The following is an 18,452-nucleotide window of genomic DNA, read 5'->3' as shown; positions in this document are numbered from 1 at the left end:
TGAAGTTTATTTCAGATCTGCCTACCTCATACCTAAGGGAAAAAAAAAAAAAGAATCCTGCCTGTTCCAAATCACAAGCAATCAGCCCTCAGGCTAAGTACGTTCACTGGAAAAAACAGCAGCGGTATAATATGGGAAGCAGCGTTCCCTTTATTCATGCAATTACAACCTCCGGTGACCTTAGCTAGCAAAATGTTTCACGCAAAATAAACTTCTCCATGCACATGATGATAGTGCAGCTTTAGCACTCTGTGGTTTTAAACCCCTGGTGATCCATGCTCCAGACACTCACAAACAGAGGTAGAAGTTCTGTGCACACCAGCAGAGATTATGTGCAATCACAAGAATGAGGAATTGGTTTCAGGTCATATGGCTGCTCACTGATTATCACAGGTTTGAACAGCCTACAGAATTCCTCCACGTGGAAACCTAATATTTGTACTAGCAACTGGGAAGGGCTGTTATCTGGTAGGATTGAGGCCAGACGCTCAGGGTCTACGTTGCCTTATTCCTGAACAGATTGATGGAAAACAACAACAAAAAATTCAGATTTAAAAATAATCTTTCAGAAAAGAAAGAAAAAAAGCAAACAGTAAAATGACTGTGTTAGTGCGTCTTGTCCCAGAAGTGGGAGCACTCCTTCCTTTCTGATGTCCCTGTAAAGGGACTCCATTATCCCAGCTTGGTGCTAACCCTGCATACTTCCACAGATGGACTGACTTTCAAACTCATACCCACCACCTCCCATGCATGGATCCCTGTGGTGACTGGTGTAGAACCAGGTATATGACCCGAAGTGGCCCAGTGAGATGCAGCCCTGGGGCTTTTGCTGGAACGTTTGAGAAAGTACCTCTTTGACTGCAGAAGTTGCCTGACTGTCAGGATATCATTCTGGAGCTACTGATGGCCATCTCTGTCACCACTTGGGGAGAGCCTTCCTGAGAATAAGGCTAAAACAGGACCAAGTGATACAACTGAGACTAATTTCTAGTGACACTGTGAGATTACCTGGATCTAGTCATACTGTATTTTTTTAAACTGTGGATTTTTCAATTGATGTGACATAGCTCTCACTTCCCGTTTTTTCTTAAGTGATTCTGAGTTGAGTATCTGCCACTTTAAGCCTTCTCACAGAGTTGGAATTCTGCCCCCAAAGTCCTAATGTGTGTTCACATACAATTGTGCATGTTGAAATGTTAGTAAACCACTTTAAACCAGAAGAAAATTCAATTACTTCTCCCTGAACAGTTAATTCAACTAAGAATTCACACAGATTAGCTTTCAGGCTGCATAAACTTTGCAGTATGTAAATAATGTATCTGTGTCTACATTTTCATTTCCAACATGCTTAACAACACTATCAATTAAAGCTAATTACTATGTATGTGCCCAGCACCACCTAAGGGTTCCACATACATTATCTCATTCACCCCTCCAAATAACCAAAGAAATAGGAAGTATTACTACCTTTATCTTACAGAAAAAGAAACAGAGGTTTGGGAGGTTCAATAACCTGCCCAAGATCAGAAAGCCACTGAGCTCAGTTCAAAGGCAGGAGGTTTGATTCATTAGCCTGCACTCTCAATCAATACAAGCTACTATTCTCAGCTTTTTGGTGATATCTTCTTTTGGCATCTGTACTTCTAATTAATGAACATGTTCTCAAAAGCAATGCAAGGAATATGCTCACACATTAGAAATATTCCAATCACCAGTGTGTTTACTCAGCAAACATGGCAGGTATCAGTATGCACTAATGCTGGCACTTATCAGAAGGAAACAGTATCTGTCTTTAGCCTAATTGAAGGAAGGAAATGAAGACATAGCAGGTAGTGACAAAATGCCAAATACTATGACAGGTACTTAACTTCCATGGTTTTATTTGGACTTTACCACACAGTTATCCACTTTACAGATAAAGAAATTGAAATTCAGAGAGATTAAGTAACCAACTTGAAGTTCATAGAACTATTAAGCAGTTAGGTCAGTAAATGAGCAAGGTGTTTTTAAACCTAAAACCTATCTTCTTTCATATCGCTCATTGCTAGGTGTGAATATAAGAACCTAAAGGTAGAGGCACATGAAGATGGTTATCTAAGGTTAAAACAGGCTGCCTGCTCTCAAAGGAGCTCTGAGCCTAAAATTCTGTAAATATTTATTATAAAAAGAGTCTGGAAAGAGTCTGGCATGCTCTAGTCAATGGCATATAAAGACTGAAAAACAAAAATAGGAAAATATTCTCTAAGAGAAGGCCTGCTCATGGGCTGCTCCATGAGACCCATCAGGAGAAAAGAAACATATAACCTGAGGGTTCCCTTGGGGTCAGCGAAATGCATGTCAAGAAATGTTTCCAGACCCCTTGGACATGTAGTGACAATGGCCTACTGGGAGGCTGACTTCACTCCCATACGCTGTCATTACCTTGGTTCTCTCAGAAGACATCTTCAGTCCCTCCACATTTCGTGTTATTCTTCCCCGACTATTGCTTCTCTTTCCATCCTTGTCAGCAGTTTGAGGGAGGATAAAGCCTTAAAGCCCAAATTGGGTGGTTTGGATATTGCTGAAATTTGCAGCCACAGCAAAACCTGATAACTTGGTATTAACTGATCACTGCATCTCTGGTATGTAGATATTTCTGGCACCCAATAGCTTCCAGGCTGGGAGTTGACCAGATAGTCTAAATTCACATTATGACTAGGTCTGAGCTTGGGACAGTCCAAGATCATCCTCACCTCTGCTTTCCTCTGCTTCTCCTCCTGCTCTCTCTGCTCCTTCTCCATGCCAACCAGCTTGAGCTTCAGCTCAGACACTTCAGTCATCAGATCAAGCTTTTGGGTCTCAAGAGATGTGCGGCTTATCAGCTCCTGCAAGCAAAAACAGATCTCGAAATCAGAAACCACCATGCCAATAAGAACTGCTCTGGCTTCATCTATAGCATATAAGGCAATACCTGAGTTACATGTAGACTGCTACATATGAGTCACAGGCCTATTATGGATGGGCCGGGGCTGACGCTGGGCTACTCAGGGATAGCACATCCCCGATACCACCCACTGTGCTTAGACAAGGTGAGCTACATTTCTCAACTAATATGTTTGCCTATAGAAACCATTATTCATTATTTCCATGTGGAGAAAAACGAATGAGTACTTTCAAAGAACCAAATTTCTCAATTTTTTTAAAAAGACAAAGCAGCAGGTCCTCTCTATCAAAATGAACAAAAACACTTACATTAACAATGTATTTTTTTTCAAAGCCAAAATTTCTAGATCACCTCCTGGGCTCAACCAATGCTCTGCCCAGTCTTCAACACGTTTCAATACAAGACTTCACTGTAATGAACCTAAGCAGGAGCTAGAACACAAAGTACATGTTCGAAGAGTATTGAATGATTATGTAGGTATCTTATGTGACATGGATCTTTCCAAAAGTACAATCTGGCCACTCTGGAATGTAAATAAGAAAACTGTTCTTTCCCGATTGTGAGGACAGATCAGGGAGGTTATTAGTCCTGCCATCACTGGGACAGTAGCAGACTATAAGCAGATAACCCAGGTCTTTGACAACAAACCCGTCACTAACAAAAATACTTAATAATCATAAACAAGGTAACAAATAAAGGTGATAGGCAAGACATGCACTTAGAACTAATATGAATTATAAAGGACCTCAAAAATCAGGAGCAACATATTTTTCCCATTGGGAAAGGGCAATGTCCTATGAGGTCCAAAATCCTGGCACATGGTAGACATTGGCTACACGGGTTGTGGCAAGGAGAACAGACCAGGCAACCATGAGAGCAATGGGCCAAATGAACAGAGGAAAACACAATATCCTGCCATGGTCTGAACATTCTGTATCATCTTGGGCAACCCAAGCTCTGCACAAGAATGAAAATCTCAACACTCTTACTCAACCACTATGAGGTCACAGATTCCGAACTGTCCTCAGAGCATCAATCAAACCACATGGGATAGAGATTCTTGACTTGATTCCCAGGCCAATAGCCTGGGAAACAGCCTACCTGGGAAAGGTAGGTTACAAACTGTTCATCTGTTAGTCTGAGAGGATGGGTATCTATCCAGAAGCCCAACAACTGCTAGAGCCTAATGAGCTTCCCCAGCTCTGGGCGAAGGAGGCCAGCCAGACTCCAGACTCCAATTGGCTGGAGCTCCAGCTGGCTCACAGGCAGAGGCAGAGCATTGCAGATGGAGATACAGGCTACTTGGCCACAAGGAGTCAGCCAGATGAGTGTGTCCAATGCAATGGAGAACTGAAATTTGTTCAGTGCCTCCTCTGCACCAGAGACTGCTGGTGCTTTTATATACATCTTCTTAATAAACCCTCCCAGAGAGTTGGCAGTAAACATTATCCCAATTTTACAGATAAGGAAACAGGCCAAGAGAGAATATGTAAATCATTTGGCCAAGGGCACAAGCCAATCAGCAGCAGAGCTAGTTTTCAAACAAAAGTCTGTTTGACTGCAGAAGTCATTTTAGTCTGTTCTATCACACTGTTTCCCAGAGAAAGAAATCCAAGCATTTTAAGAGACATTTTTAAAAAATGCTAAAAATAGGCAATCAACAAATATTCAGTGAGCCCAGGAAATGTCCACTCGAATCGCCAAGATTTCATTGAGCAAGTACTACCTATCGGGGCCTAGCGCGAAGGCTAAGCAGGCCATGACAAAGGGCCTTAAGCAGTTCTTCCCTGAGTGTGAGGGCACACTAAATGGTAAGTTCTCTGGGTCTTGAGTACATGAATATCTTAAGATGTAATCATCCCCTACACCACCTGCTCTCTCCCACCTCCTTCTTTCCTTTCCCTACCTCCCTCTCTTCCTTTATTAGCCCATTCTCTAGTTCTCCATCCTTTTGCCTACCTACCTTGTTCCCAACATAATTTTAGGCAGTTTGCAAAATAGATATTTCAAGTTAAAAAATAAATCATAAAAATTAAAGCAGGTAAGAAAGTAAGTTAAAGTCAGAGTTACAGTCAGTAGAAAATCTATGCCATACACTTCTATAAACAGCTAGAGATGGACTATAATATACACGTGAGCTTCCTAGTTGCCAAATGCAAAGGGAAAAAGGAAGTGCACAGGCCAGGGTCCACATGGTGATGCCTTAGATTACTGAAATCTGAGGGGAAAAAAATCCTCCATGAAACTTCATTCATTTATTCAACAAGTATGTTTTTAAAAATCTACCAGATGCCAATGCCTAGAAACATTACAGTTACTAATAAAACGAAACCCCCTGTTGAGTACTTGAGCATCTTAAGATGATGCTCAGCCTGGATGCAGCGGCTCATGCCTGTAATCCTAGCAATTTGGAGGCTGAGGTGGGTAGATCACTTGAGCCCCAAAAGTTCAAGATCAGCCTAGGCAATATAGTAGAACCCTGTCTCTACAAAAAATACAAAAAAGAAAAAAAAAAAGCCCCTGTGGTGGCATGGGCCTGTAGTCACAGCTATTTGAGAAGCTGAGGTGGGAGGATTTGATTGAACCTGGGAGGTTGAGGCTACAGTAAGCTGTGATCCTGCCACTGTACTCCAGCCTGGGGGACAGAGTGAGACTCTGTCTTAAAAAAAAAAAAAAAAGATACTCATGCAGTTTTGTCTTCTGATCAGCATTCAAAATACTGCTTTGATGGGATTTTTAAAAGTCTCATAATGTATCTCTTTTGAAAGCTAAGAGTCTACTCTGCTTCCATCATTGCCAAAATCCCTCTAGCTATTTTAGCTACCAGGTTGTGACTGGTCATACCAATGTTCCAGCTGATGAAGATAATATTTTCACTGGTTCCAATAGCCATTCCAATTGGTCATGACAGCATTTGAATTAGTCACACTAACATTCAAAACAGATATTCACAATTGGACACACTAACATTTTTATTAGAAACCTGAGGTTAATTTCATATAGTTCGGTAATAACAGAACATTTATTTATTCTCTTCTAGCGTATATCTATTAGCATGTGCTTCTACCTTTCACAATCATCTTCCCTTTGTCCCTGTTATAATTACTGTTCTGGTCCCTAAACTCAAAATCAGCCTTCAACAAACTTATTCCAATTCCAGCTCTACTTCCCCATCTCCAGATCCAGCAAGGCCCTAGCCACTATTATGAACTGTGATCTCTAAAATGTGCGTTTTAATAGGAGTTAGCTTATCCTACACCCTCAATTGTTCCTTCTACTTCCAACATAAAGTGAATCTTGTTTTTTTCAACAATATTACACCTTCTTCCCAATCATTTCAAGTGGAGACCACTCAGCTTCCACCCACCCAAATTATAGAACTCTGCCCTCCTTATTCCAGGGCTGCTTTCCAAGTCACTTTTTGGCCCCCTCCGACCACCTGCGTCTATCCTCTTATTCTAAGGCACTGCTCTTCACTAATACCACATTCTCCCCAAACATTCAGAACCAGCGCGCTTCCTTCAGGCTTCTGTCTTGATCAACAGCTTTTCTACCTACTTTAGATGCATTCCGTCTCCTCAATAGCTTCCACATCCTTGTTACTAACTTTTCAATTCAGTACCCACTCTGGCTTCACATTCTTTGACCTCAGCTCCAATGGGCTTTGCTTTCCACTTTGTTTCAGCTTCTCAGCAGCACAGTCACAACTTGGATCTCACGTTTATCCAGCACGTGTTTGCTTTGTTTCTAAAATCTTCATCTCTGAAATTCTCTCCTCTGGCCACAGTCGTCTGACCTTTCCTCTGTCCCACTTGCTCACTCAACCTCTAATTGCTTCTGTGGCCACTAGTTACTTAGTAACTCTCTATTTTCCTGGTTTATCAACTTCCTTGAAGCAATATTAGTCTCTTTATCCACTCTATATTTTGAAGTTGGTCATTTCAATTGTACTCATACCTACAGCAGAAAATCCTCCTAGGAGCTCATCCCTGTCTCCAGGCCCCACGTGCATTTGTCAGTCTTTTATCTGTGATTCCACTCTCCATGGCTTAAAAATTCCTAGTGAAAGTCACTTAATGATGCCAGTTGGTTTCCATACAAATTTATGCTATCTAATTACCGCTGATCTTCCAATACTGCCTGGTAAAACTTGTGTTTGTCTCCGGCTGATTCCTTTCAGAAACTGTTCCAAGTCGTTTCTGTTCTGCTCAAGCCTAAACCCCTACCACGTCCCCCTCTTCTCCTCAAATAATCTCTCCTCATATTTGCTGAAAAGATAAAATGCATCTGTTCATTGAATGTAAGTTCTATTTCAAAGTTTCCCAGCATCATTTCTCATTCATGTATCTTAAATTCCTATCTTAGAGATAGCAAGCCCATAGTTCCTTTCCAAGGCTAATCTGCCACAATTGCACATTGCCATCTTCTCTACAGGCTTCTTTCACCTTTGAAAAGTGTTCTCTAGCTCAGAAAACTTCCAGCTGCACATAAAAAGTACACATCAAAGGACACAATGCTTCCAGAATTTGCTCCTGAATTGCCCCTGACTGACCTTCCCGTTACTGGCTATTTCTCAGTCTCCAGACTCTTCATACATCCCCAAACAACTTGATGAACCTTACGGCAACTTCCTGGTCAACCAGCAGCCTTTGGCTCTGTCTCTGAGTTCCGGTCCTGTTTCTCCCTCCAGCTGGTAACTCAGAATGGCTCCTGCTCACATGGCCCTAGACTCTTCCTCACTTCTGTACTGCCTTTGGGCAAGTTCCCACCAGGCTCTGTGCTACTCTAGATTAGGGCCATCAATCATCCACTCTGACAGGCATTTAATCTCTCCCTCACCATCAGCTCCCATTCCTCAGGCTATAAACATGATCAAATTTCTGACATTCTAAAGACACTTGACCTTGCCTTGCCCTCAAGCTACCACCATCAACTCCCTTATCCTCTCGCTGGGCCAATGCATGGGTGTGTGTGTGTGTATGGGTGGGTGAGTAGGTGTGTGTGTGTGCATGGGTGGGTGAGTAGGTGGGTAGGTGTGGGTGCATAGGTGTATGTGTGTGTCACTCCTCAATACAATTTCTGCCTGATTGAAACTGGCTTCTGCCTTCACCAACTAGGGCACAGAAATCATTCTGAGACCAATGTACAAACTTTAAGATGCAGCTTGCATTTTTCAGGTCTTAACTGTCTCACCCTTCATCCACTCAATGTAAGCTACTCCTTGCTACCCCATCTTCCTTGCTCCAGGTTTTCCTGGCTCTTCTTTTTTCTTCTCCATCGCCTTTGCTGGCTCCCTTTATCTGTCTAGCCTGTAAGGAAAACACTCTTGGAGCCCTTGTTCTCATTCTCAAGATGGGAGTCAGCTCTGATCCAGGCTGTCTGGAGCACCCACAACCTTGCTAGGCAACGCCTGCCCCCTGCTGAAGGCTTTCTGACCTTCAGGGTGGAATCCTTTTGGGAACCTTCTGGAGCTACTGCAGTGTGGGGAGGGGAGTTGAGGGGAGGCAGCGAGCTGAGGATAAGGGGCAACAGCTTCCCAGGCAGCACTCTGCTTCTGCTCCCAATAGTTTGAAGGTTGCCAGTGCAAATGACAGGAGGGAGGAGGTCTGGGGGAGGCTGGTTTTTACTCACTGTGGTAGACCACGAAACTGGGTAATAAAGGTTTAGAAAAAAATCAACGGACAAAACTGTCACTAACCTTTTCCAGAAGGACAAATACTTCTAGTTTCTAGGAGATAAAGAAAGTTTATCTCAGAGAAACTCATCATTCATTTCCTTTTATGAAAAACTCAAGTTCTGACTAAAGCTGAACAAAAGCATTTGGTTTTCAACTTTTTCTCTCCTTAAAGGGCCACATCTTGAAGCAATTACCTCCATCTTTAAGTGTGGAATATGACCCAGGGAGTTACTGACCAATGACGGAGGACCACAGCCAGACTGGCAACCTGAAACCAGAATGAAAGAATGGGCCATGGAAAGGCATGAAAGGAAAAATAAGTCTCTTTGCCCTTTGAAGTAAAAGGACCAGGTCTTGCAGGGAGGCTTCTTTCATGAATAACACTGTGCAGACAAGAGGTGCTTGTAGTCAACCCGAGTTTGAGTCCAGACTCAGTCCCCACTAACTCAGTCATCTCTCTGAACCTCACTCTTATCTGCAAAAATGAAGTTAAAGTATCCGGTTTGCCCTGTAGTCTGGATACCCAACATCAAATGGGATAAACATGAAGAAACTCATTAGCTCATAAATACCCAGAGGGAGTTCTGGGGAATTTTGAAAAATTCCTGTTTTCTTCACTTATGAATCAGTGTATTACCTGCCTCAGACAGATTTGTGTTCCCACCAGAACATGTACACAGCTCATTTAATCTTTTCTTTGAGATAGAAATACCTGTTTAAAGGCTCTCCTGAGAAATTTATCGGTCAGCTACTAGGTCTGTGTCTCAGGCCCACAAACAACCTTCTGCTCAGTGTCTTGACTTACAATGGCCATTTGTGTGATAGCCTGTGCTTAGTAACACTGGAAAAACTTTACTAGAACTCTGAGAAGTAAGAGGTGGGCAATACAGAGGCCATATTGTCATCCCCATTCTCTAATAGTAAGAAAACAGGTACACTGACTTTCCCAGATCAACAGCAAATAGCAAATCTACAGAAACTCATATCTATGAACTCTCAATCCCCTGTATTTGTCACTCCCCAACCTCAACTAAAAGCCAAAACAATGAAGTTGCCCAAATCCTAAAGCTCTGGGTCAGCAGGGAGGATGGAAATAGAGAGAGACTGGTGTTGTCCAAGGTTTCCCAAAAGCAGGATTATGTCTTCACAAGGTCTGCACCCTTACTTCCTCCCCACAGTGTTCCCTTTCCCTGTGTTCTCTTTTGACATTGAACATTGTTTCTGTTTACATTGATTATATCTGTAAATGACCACTCTAGAAAATGCTCTATTTGGCCACTAGCTCCATGTAAAACCTCTTATCCACTGAGTAGCATCAGCTTCTTCCCGGAGATCATCCTCTAGAGAAGGGTCAGTGATCACAGGCAGAGGAGCTTATTGTGCAGAAAACTACTAGACCCCGGAGAGCTCAAGGGGGCTACTTTAGAAAAAGCCACCATGGGCCTCAAGTATATCACAGATCAGGGAAACCCTCCCCATGATACAGAGATTTTTGTTGCCAGCATAGTTTGAGCCAGTCACGAGAAGATTGCTGGTCCATGCCTCAAATCCTAGGGGACAATTCTGGGCCCTGGCCTCTGATAGCCTCGGTGTGCAGCTGAGCAATGCCTTGATCTGCTTAAGTACTAGAGAAGCAGGGCCCAGCACTCTGAGTTCCATTTTCAGGCTCAGACAATACCAGACCAGTGAAAACTGACTCAGACTGTCCCTCCCCTAAAGATCCTTTTGAGAAATGTTTTTTTTTCAAGTTTTGTTCTTATTGCCCAGGATGGAGTGCAATGGCATGACCTGGGCTCACTGCAATGTCTGCCTCCCCAGTTCAAGTGATTCTCTTGCCTCAGCCTCGTAAGTAGCTGGGATTACAGGTATGTGCCACCACACTTTGCTAATTTTGTATTTTTAATAGAGATGGGGTTTCACCATGTTGGTTAGGCTGGTCTTGAACTCCTGACCTCAGGTGGTGATCCTCCTGCCTTGCTTCCCATAGTGCTGGGATTACAGGTGTGAGCCACAGTACCTATCTGAGAAATGTCTCTTCTTAATGGGAAAAGTTCTTGGGTAATCCAGACATGCTCAGTGAGTCTAAGACCACACCTGAGTAGGTGCTTCCATAAGCAGTCCTGAGAGCTACAAGGTATGTCTATATGTCTATGTAGACAGCTATGAGATGCTTGTAGCTGTCTGCTTGTAGCAGTCCTGAGAGATGCTTATAGCTGTCATGTTCCCTTCCCACCCCACATCTTGCAATGGGCTGCAAAATAGAAACATTATTTTGCCCTCAGAAGTGTTCATAATCTAGGCAGGCTCATGTGGACCTGCCCCTTTGCTGACTCTGGTTGGTTCTCTCTTGTCTAACCCCAAGAGAGGTCTTCATGCTCTTTCTGGAGGCTGGATGAGTTCATGTGTGGACAAAAACAGATGGGAGCTGGGAGATCAGCCCTGAGCGGGACAGGCTAAGGATGCTGTGGTTGGGGGTACAGCAGGTACATGGCTCATGAACTGGGTAGAGAATTAACGTCTCACCTCTTGTGCTCCTGGAGGGAGACTGACATTGGTCAGAACAGCTATGGAGAGAGACAGAACAGCTATGGAGAGAAACAGCTCAATGGGGTTCTTGAAGCCCTAGTTATCATAAGGTTTGGGCTATGCTCATTGGATTTGGCTTTTCCTAAATCCCCCTATAGTTATTCCAGCCCGCGGGGGCCAAGTCTAGAGCAGAGGTTGCAGATTGGAGGCCTGTAGGCCAGCCTTGACCTATAGGTATGATTCACAGAGCATTTATGAAAACTTAAATTAGCTGCTAATATTTTAAAAGCAGACATCTTTAACTCATTAAATCTGGATTTTGAGTCTCTTGTGAAAAATGAGAATATCTAGCATCACCATGCCTAAATGGTCAGTCAAGTGGAGTAGAACAGCAGCTGCTGCCTTCAGACAGGATGTCTTCAGAATGTAGGGTTATCAGGAGCAGCAAACCCAGAAGAAGCACCTTATCTATAGGCAGTTAGAAGCTGCATGCTGAGACAGTGAAAGGATTTCTTTCAGAGCCTTTGAGCAGCAGGCTTGCCTTGGCTCTGGGCAGGAATGACTTCTGAGGCTGGCAGAAAGAGGCAATTGTTTGCCTTCATTCTCTGCCTCTAGGCCATGAGTCAGTCATTCTTGCTCCTACCACCAGAAGCCAAGGGCCCTGCAGCCAGGATATCTCAGTCAGATTGGGCAGATGTTTGCCTGTCTTCAGCTCAGAAAATGCATACATACTCCAAGCCAGAGATATCATTGCATCAGCGCTGTGGTGCAAGAATTAAGTGTCTTCACAAACAGCATCAAACAGACTTCAGGAAAGCAACAGCATGTACGGCCAAACATTCAACTCTGGATTTAGATTTGGGAACTCAAAACAGCTCATGCTCTGGTGCCACCCAGCCCAGCGATCACGTGAGCGGGAGATGAGGCTCAGATGTGTCTTATGGCTTGGACTCAATTTGTTAACAAAGGAGCACTGCATACTGCTATCATTTTACCCTTGGCAGTTTGAGGGAACGCAATGAAAGCTTATGAACAGAAAAATAACTTGGTCAAATTCAGGAATCTTTGAAACTCAGAAGCAGCTACCATACTCCAATATATGTCAGGTTAAGACATCTACCTCTGTGGCGCATGGTACCACACACCCAATAGCAAACCCATAGCACACAAGAAAGAGGATTTAGAATAAACAGGATAAAAAAGGTAACTGAGCTTAAGACTTTAAAAAGTCTAAAATGCCATCCATGGGAATGCTTAGAGGAATTAGACAGCCTCTCTCCAAGTGGTGCTGGGCATCACAATCAGACTCCTTGACACAGAGACTTTGACAATAGAGCAGAAACCCTGCCATAGAGAGCTATGTAGAGCAGGCTCAGAGGAGCCAGCACGGGCAGTCAGACAACTCAGCTACTACAATGCAACTACTCTCTGACCTCTGATTATGTGGTTACTCTCCCAGCATCACCTTCGTGAAACATCAACCTTCTGACATGTTCCCTTCCACATTCAAATGTTCTTGGTCTCTTTCTGGATTGTTTACACCATTCCATCATCTTTCTCCCTTATCCTTCTCATCTGAAAACCATACCTTGAGCAGACCTGAAAACACAATCTAATAGGTTGTTTTTTGCACTCTTTGTGAAAATACTTTCATCATTTGAGATTTTCTTCTATCAGGCTATTTTCTTTCCTGGATCTTCAAAAGAAAGATTCAATTTTTTAAAAAAGCCTCAATTTCTCTTACTAGCCAGATTTTTGGGAATATCGCGAACAAGAGAAATGGCACACAATCTAAGTAGAAAATCAAATGGAGCCAAGAATGTGGTAACTTATTAATCAGCAGCAAAAAGAAAACAAACTAACAAAAGTTTCTGAGCCATTGGAACCGGTTTTTATGAAGATCTATACATAAAAACACTGACTTCCATTTTTTTTAAAGGTCTTTAAAGGCACTCAAACAAAACTAACACCAGAATTAAGATGTTTATTATGAGGCCAAAGGTAAAATGCAAAGCCTGTATTCACCAGTATGCTGTCAAGAAACAATCTGAGTCTTATGCTGATCATGACAATAAAAAAAAGATGCTAGTGCTTTTGGGGGAAATATTATAAGCAGTCATCTAATTGAATCCACTCATTTTAAGGAACAAACTTTTGATCTTTAAGTAATTGTGAGCACCTTTTATGTGCCAAGTACTATGCCAGGAGTTATAAGGCAGACACACATAAGCTTCAGTCATAGTTTAATTTTCAACTTAAAACACAAGAATGATATGAATTAAGGAAAATTTAAAATTAGATATATTAATAGATTTCATTTACAAACTTAATGAGCTTCTGAACAAATTCTGAAAAGAATTTTAATAAAAATTCAACACCCCTTCCTAAAAAATTAGAGTTCATTACTTATAATACAGGAAAAGTACTCAGGAATCAAAAAACAGTTAAGTCAATTCTGATACTTTTACTAAGAAAATGTATTATAAGTGATAATAAAGATGACAATACAGCAAACATGTAAAATGGAAAAAATTCTATGATATTAAGCATACAAGATCAGAGAACTAAATTGCATATTTGCTGTGACTACGGATTTGGAAAGTACATGCACATATAACAAGGACAAAAAGGAAACAAGGAGAAGACATTATTTGAATGGTAGGAAATAGTTAAATATTTTTTCCATTGTGATAGCTACTGAGTTATATTAAAATGTTATTTATGTAATAATTTTTATTTAAAAACTATATAGAGTAGGAAGAGGCAGAGCGAGACGGGAAAAAGGCACAGAATCAACTGAGAATTGACTTTCTAAAACTCCAGATGACACTGCAGGATGAGGGTGAGTCCCCCAGCTGAGGTTTTCCTCACTGCACCAGGTCTGGAGGAAGTGCTAGCTGGGAATCTGTCTAACCAGCTCAGCAGGTTATTCATCTCAGGGCAGCCCTTCCTTTCCCTACCCGCTCTGCTACTCTCAATGTTCAGGTTGGTTTCACCTGCTGTATAAACACTATACACTGAGGAGCCAATCCTGCCTCCAGATAGGATGAGAAAGCAGGCAGCAAGAGCCGTAGCCTGGGCACAGAAAGGGGCTTCGGCACATGAGCTGCTTCAGAACCCAGGGCCTTCAGTGCACCTGTCCTTACCTGTTGAAGCATCTCTTCAGCAGCATTGAGTTTCACCTGGTGTCCTTCCAGACACACTTCCAGGTCTCGAATCTTCTCTCCCTGGGCTTCCACTTGGTCTGTGAGGACACTCACCTGTTCCAGGAAATAAAGCAAGGGTAGAGGAGCAGGGATTTGACATGGGGCAGAAAAGCCTCCCCCCGCTGCAGGGGAGCTGTGAAACCTCACCACTGACTCTTATACAGAGCAAACAGTTTTGCCTTTGGCTGAGAGGCAGGTAGAGGAAGTGTCCTGAATGAAGGCAGCTCCAGTTAGATTCTTACCTTACAAGGGAGTCTCGGCCACTGCTCTGATGAAATGGGTTACGTTTACTCCTCTTGACAGACTCAAGAGAAAAACACCCAACAGCCACAGAAGCTGCCTCTGGGCTGGACTCATGCTCCTTATTCCTCTTACTGAACAGCCCCGACCTGAAGGCACATCTCAGCAGGCTTGCCAGGACTTCTGCAACCTCATGTGGAAGAGCTTTCCAAACTTCATGAAAACTAACCAATGACCTTACCTCTCTCATAAGGGTGTGAGGACTGCTCACCTATCAGGCGAGTGTTTTGATGCCATTAATGAATGTGGGCTGTAAAGGGCATGTATTAGCACTGATAAAACTTGGCTCCAGAAAGGGTTTTGTGCTTCACAGGCCAAAACATGACTCTAAGTCATAAATATAGAGGAGCCACATTACACATATGGTGGCAGAAAAAAAAGTCATCTTTCTAAAGAACACTGAGAATCTCTTTTGAAAATATGAATGAGTAAAAACTCATTTACTCATTCAAATTATGCCCTAACTATATACTAGCAATGGCTTTCATAGCCTTCTCTATTAGCAAACTGCTCCAGGATTCTTTTTCTTTATTAAGAGATGGTTCAAAGCAAGAAGAGAATGAGTGTCTTCCCAAAAGTGAAGAAATTAGCAGTTAGTAAATTGAGATCCTTTAGACTTTTTTTTATCAGTCATTGCCATTTGTATATAGATTTCCAGAATTATTTCTCAGCCTATAACGTAAGGATAGATGGAGCATGAGTTAATGTAAGTTCATTTATGAGTGTTTAAATAAATTTTCTGAATTATAAAGCTCCTGTTTAAAAAGGAACTAATCTAAATTAATATGCCTACTTTAAGCTCTCCACTTTTATGTTCCCAAATGATTAATGAATTATTAAAACATATTCCTGGAGTCGACACAGGGCTAACATTCCACTTTTAAGCAAAAAAGTGGTTTAAAACCTTTGTAGGTGGGTGTGTATTTATTACTCCCTGTGATAGTAATAGTGCCCAACACTCAGCCATCCTGAACTAACTCCACTTTCAAAAAGGTAGGCCTCTGGGGGTGGGCTTTGCTCGCTGGAATCCAGAGTTTCTGCCTGTGAAGGATGTTTTCTGGTTAATCTTATTATGAAGATTAGACATTTCTATGGACTATACCATGCCTTGAGGCTATGTGTTGGTGATACCTGAGGAATCATAGGATCTCTAGCATTCTATAGCTAATTGTTCAGCTCCAGGGGACTTCGGAACACCAATGCTGATTCTAAGTATTATGAATGAGGGGATGTAGAAAATCTCAACAAAATACATAAAGGTCCTAAAATGTGACCTTTGTTCACTAAAAACAACTATTTTTAGTGAGACCCTACTAGATGTTAGGCATAGTTCTAGGTACTGAGGGATACAGACGTTAAAAAAAAAAAAAAGGATGAAATTTCTTAAGGATTTTCATTATAATGAAAATATAAGAGATCTGGGGTTTGTCCTAGAAACAGAGTATTTTGTTATGTGTGATTTGTCTTGTTTTATGAGTAGAACCAAAAAAACTTTCTGGGCCAAGGGCTCCAAATTAAGTCAGTCTGGCTGAGCTTGTGTGTGCATTAAGCAAGAGCCTCTACCCTGCTGAGAATCTGTCTAACCAGCTCCGCTGGGCCACTGCAGAACAGGAGTGATCACGTAACAGACACTCCTGGAGTCTGCCCATAAGCTCTCAGTACAGTGGAAACCACTAGGGTCAGCTTCTGACTTTACTGGTAAGCAGCTTCCCAATTGTGTTAGGATTATTTAAATAGGGATCGTTCAAGAATTTGGAATTTTAGAAAACTATGAATGTGAAGGAAGCATTATTACACAGGAATTTAAAAAATTAAATTGTAATCCTCTCTAAATAGGAATGTGCTATTTCAATCATGAAGGGTCCTGGTTCAAAAGTTTGCAATTTCATACTGTTTGCTGCAAAATCTTACATTAGATACTCTTTCACTAATCATGTCATTGAGATAAGAGTTTCAAATTACACATCCCTCAAACATCTGTGCTACAATGTGCTATTCAATCTGGCCCCTGCTACCTCTCTAAAGGCGGCTCCCACCGCCCTTCTGGGCACAGACGCCAGGTACAATAGCCCCTTGCTGTTCTTCCCACACACCAAGCACACTCTTGCCTCAGTGTGTGGGCTGGACTGACCACCTGCTCTGTCTGGAATGCACTTCTCCAGGTATCTGCATGGCTCCCTCCCCAGCTTCCTCCTGTAAAGGAGATCTTCCTTTTAGTACACAGTCCTCATCTTGCTTTACTTTTTTCCATAGTTCTTATCATCACCTAAACTAGTTTATATATTGGCTTATTGCCAATACACACTCTCTCTTTTTTTTTTGAGACAGAGCCTCACTCTGTCGCCCAGGCTGAGTGCAGTGGTGCGATCTCGGCTCACTGAAACCTCTGCCTCCTGGGTTCAATCAATTCTCCTGACTCAGCCTCCTGAGTACCTGGGATTACAGGCGCCTGCCACCACACCCAGCTAAACTTTCGTATTTTTAGTAGAGATGGGGTTTCAACATATTGGTCAGGCTGATCTCAAACTCCCGACCTGGTGATTCACCTGCTTTGGCCTTCCAAAGTGCTGGGATCACAAGTGCATGCCACCAAGCCCGGCTAATTTTTGTATTTTTAGTAGAGATGGGGATTCACCATGTTGGCCAGGCTGGTCTACAACTCCTAACCTCAGGTGATTCACCCCCCGTCGGCCTCCCAGAATGTTGGGATTACAGACATGAGCCACCGCGCCTGGCCCACTCTCTCTCTCTCAAATGGAAGATCCACAAGAATGGGAACTGAGTCTGCCTCTTTCAGTGCTGCATCCCAGCATCAAAAACCAGCATCTCACAGTTGTATATACTCAATTATTTTATAATGAATAAATCAATGAAGAAAAATACAAAACTGGAATGTAAAACCATATATTTAGTGTGAGCTCAGTTATTTAGAATAGAAGCAAAAGAAAAAAAAAAAAAAACAAAACGCTGGAAAAAAGGCCAGAACATTAACCTGCTTCTTCAAATTTTTAGAATTTTTAAAGTTTCTAAAATAATTTATTACCCTTATGTTCATAAAATACAATGAAAGAATAAAATAAATAAGGTAAAAAGAAAAAAAATAAACACACTGCCACCTCATAACCCTAGTGCTCCAAGCTGAAGCCCATAGCCTGGGTAGGGTACAAGGCCCCCCCGACCCCTACCTCCATTCTACCACCAGTCTAACTCATCACCCTTTAAACTTTAAGGAGCTGGGATTAGGATACTAGTCTTTATATTTTCCAAATCACCAATTAATATCTGATGCATACCAGACCTTGAGCAAATGCTTGCTAAATCAATTTATACTTTCAAGAGATAACATAGCAAAGAGCTAGGACTGCTTCTTCAACAGGGTTCTTAAGGGAATACCTAATTCTATGGCCTACAAGGCACACAAACGTTCAAAAGTGAGAAAGCTCCTTTGCCTATCTTTTTCCATTAAAGGTGTTGGAGTTCCTCTCTTTCAAGCAAGAGAGCTATCGAAGGCTTAGCTCCTATTACCAGCTCCAGGGAATTTGCCATCAAAGGGATCAGTCTAGATCCAACTTCAGACAATTTGGACTTGATTCCATTAGCATTCACCCTTAGACCTGTATCACCCACAGCTCTGTCTTATTAGGGGCATGAGGATATACCTCCCCTTCCTCACAAGACTCGGGAGCTTCTGGGGGACAGGGCCCATTTTGTTCATTCTTAGCACCTGGAAATCAGCCTGGTCATGGGGCTTCCAGTGTATACAGGCAGGTGCGGTAGTGCATGATAAATGAATGACTGAATTCACAGCCCCCCAAAGTCA

The 18,452-nt window shown here is 42.3% G+C and overlaps 1 protein-coding gene and 1 long non-coding RNA gene across 36 annotated transcripts in view; one reads left to right on the top strand and one right to left on the bottom strand.

The window, feature by feature from the left end:
- The window catches only part of PPFIBP2 (PPFIB scaffold protein 2), a 141,655-nt gene that overhangs the window by 45,094 nt on the left and 78,109 nt on the right, over positions 1–18,452 (bottom strand). For 24 of the 26 annotated variants that reach the window (XM_035265687.3, XM_078340422.1, XM_078340424.1 and 21 more), the window contains 2 exons: positions 14,273–14,386; positions 2,733–2,864 (listed from right to left, as the gene is read on the bottom strand). In XM_035265687.3, coding sequence (XP_035121578.1) covers positions 2,733–2,864; positions 14,273–14,386 — 246 coding nt within the window. Of the gene's footprint in view, positions 1–2,732; positions 2,865–14,272; positions 14,387–14,574; positions 14,760–18,452 lie in introns of those variants that run through there. The other 2 variants (XM_017977882.4, XM_078340434.1) reach the window with 1 other exon arrangement.
- LOC118145808 (uncharacterized) overlaps positions 3,950–18,452 on the top strand; it is a 71,339-nt gene continuing 56,836 nt past the window's right edge. For 7 of the 10 annotated variants that reach the window (XR_013523279.1, XR_004731286.3, XR_013523284.1 and 4 more), the window contains exons 1-2: positions 3,950–4,033; positions 14,636–14,850. This is a non-coding gene — a long non-coding RNA (uncharacterized LOC118145808). Of the gene's footprint in view, positions 4,034–4,524; positions 4,735–8,772; positions 14,279–14,635; positions 14,851–18,452 lie in introns of those variants that run through there. The other 3 variants (XR_013523286.1, XR_013523282.1, XR_013523280.1) reach the window with 3 other exon arrangements.

This window comes from Callithrix jacchus, chromosome 10, assembly GCF_049354715.1.
Source record: "Callithrix jacchus isolate 240 chromosome 10, calJac240_pri, whole genome shotgun sequence".
Lineage (NCBI taxonomy): Eukaryota > Metazoa > Chordata > Mammalia > Primates > Cebidae > Callithrix > Callithrix jacchus.
The sequence above is the reverse complement of the archived record's forward strand: the minus strand, read 5'-3'. Positions and strand labels throughout refer to the sequence as shown.